Here is a 1,960-nt window from a genome sequence, read left to right as displayed (position 1 = left end):
TAAAATCACATATTTGAATAGAATAGAATAGAATAGAATAGAATAGAATAGAATAGAATGGAATAGAATAGAATAGAATAGCCCTGTATTGTCGTCGTACTTTTGTTTGTTTTTTGTTGCTTTGTTTTTGTTATTTATAATCAATAATTTGTAAGACTTGAGAAATGTAATTAAACATTATTAAATGTGTTTTAGCCAAGGTTAGAGGATGACAGGTTTTATTGAAAATGAGCTTGTGGCTTCTGGTCTGCTTTATCGACCTCATCGGATAGATCTGTCGTTGGCGTCTAATAATGTGTTTTATAAGTTATTGATCCCAGAACCTCAAATAATGACTTTTTTTACAACTTAACCTTGAAATGTTCCTTTACACAAAAAATAAAACCCGACTTTTTTCTCATCACTGTTTTCTCTGTTTTTATGACTTTAAACTTTAAACCTTTTTTGCTGTTGTGTTGGTTTCTTTTTTTCTTTTTTCTTGCTCTCTGTGGCTGTAATATGCCCCCGTAGAGGTTTGCTGATACACTACAAATATTTCTGCACATGCACTGCATCCTGAGTCTGTGGGAGCAGGTCATTGTTGAGTAAGTGGGTGTCATGTGCCCTTCCTCTATCACGTGCGTGCTCTATCCAGGCGTACCACCTAACACATAAGGAAAGGAAGTATTTCCAGTGGTGACACAAATACTGAATATTTTTTCTATTTCAAATTTCAAAAACGACCTCCCCCTGATTTCACACATCCAGATATACAGCGCTTTTGATATATACTACTAAAGATATGCAAATAAAGTTGTATAAAGCCTTTTTTGTTTCCTGAGAGAGTTGTGTGAACTTTGATATAAAGCCCTGACTCTGCATGAGCTGAGACTCGAGACAGATTTAAAGATGAAAAAAAAGTCTGATGGTCTTGAAAAGTCTTCATGATTTAGCGTTCTGCAGGAAACCTTTAAGCCAACATTTATTTCTTCTGAGGAGGTCACGTTTCTCCATCTATACATACAAAGATCAATGATTATTTATTAGCTACTGAGCATGTCAACCTATTGATTACTAGGCATGTAAAGTTGATTCAAAATAGATCAGCTGCAGATGTATTAAAATAAGATGCATGTTGCTGTGACTGTAGTGCTGAAGTGCAGGCAGGCATGTGGGGTTGTTGTTGTTGCTGTTCTCCGTGCTGACTCCTTCCTCTGCTACGCCACGGTTTGCTTGTTTTTTTTGGCTGTGCCGATTCAACAAACATCAGAGGCTCCCCGTGAAGCTGATTTCTCCTAATGTGCTCAGAGGATCTGTGTGTCACGCTTCCTTCCTACCTTCATTTACATTTTTTGGTTCAAAATATCTCAGAAAAAGATTTGATTTGGGTTGATTTTTAATCGAGTAAGACCTCATAGTGTTTTTGTCCTGTGCTTTACTTATTTAAGTAACATAATTCCCTTGGCCTCAGCATAAGAAGGAATGTATTCTGCCACACGTTGTTTTTGTGCTGATGTTCGGTTGTTTTAGATGTTTAATAGTTTTTAGATTATGATGAACTTGTTGTTTTTTTGTGTTCTTTTTGTCTTTGTAACATCCCCTGTTACTCATCTTCATACTCGTCTCACACGCACAAACATGAGGTGTGTAGAATACCTGGAGGAAACCACTTGGATCATTCTCTTTGAGGACTTCTAGACAGTACTCCATCATGCCGGTGGTCTGCCGTAGTTTCATAGTGCAGTGTGTGATCTGGTCACGTACCACCTGAATAAAACAGATCAGATGCATGAGTTGTTAAAAGCAATTATTCTGAGATGAGCATCTGAAATATTTTCACTATGTTTAATTGTATCAGTTTCAATCAGTTTGTACAAGTGAAAGACTCTGAAAGACTCTGATGTATGACCTTTTCCCCGAGCCTTCCTTTGCCCCCTGTTAGTGTCTTCCATTGCCTGCATGAGTTTATTCTCTTTCAGTT

At 37.1% G+C, this 1,960-nt stretch overlaps 1 protein-coding gene across 2 annotated transcripts in view; it reads right to left on the bottom strand.

Moving 5' to 3' along the window:
- trim67 (tripartite motif containing 67) overlaps positions 1-1,960 on the bottom strand; it is a 54,986-nt gene that overhangs the window by 18,809 nt on the left and 34,217 nt on the right. For both annotated transcript variants that reach the window (XM_013911902.1, XM_013911903.1), the window contains exon 4: positions 1,636-1,746. In XM_013911902.1, the coding sequence (XP_013767356.1) occupies positions 1,636-1,746 (111 nt within the window). The remainder of the gene's footprint in view (positions 1-1,635; positions 1,747-1,960) is intronic.

This window comes from Pundamilia nyererei, unplaced genomic scaffold (assembly GCF_000239375.1).
Source record: "Pundamilia nyererei isolate P.nyererei 1_Seehausen unplaced genomic scaffold, PunNye1.0 scaffold00074, whole genome shotgun sequence".
Taxonomy (NCBI): Eukaryota; Metazoa; Chordata; class Actinopteri; order Cichliformes; family Cichlidae; genus Pundamilia; species Pundamilia nyererei.
The sequence above is the reverse complement of the archived record's forward strand: the minus strand, read 5'-3'. Positions and strand labels throughout refer to the sequence as shown.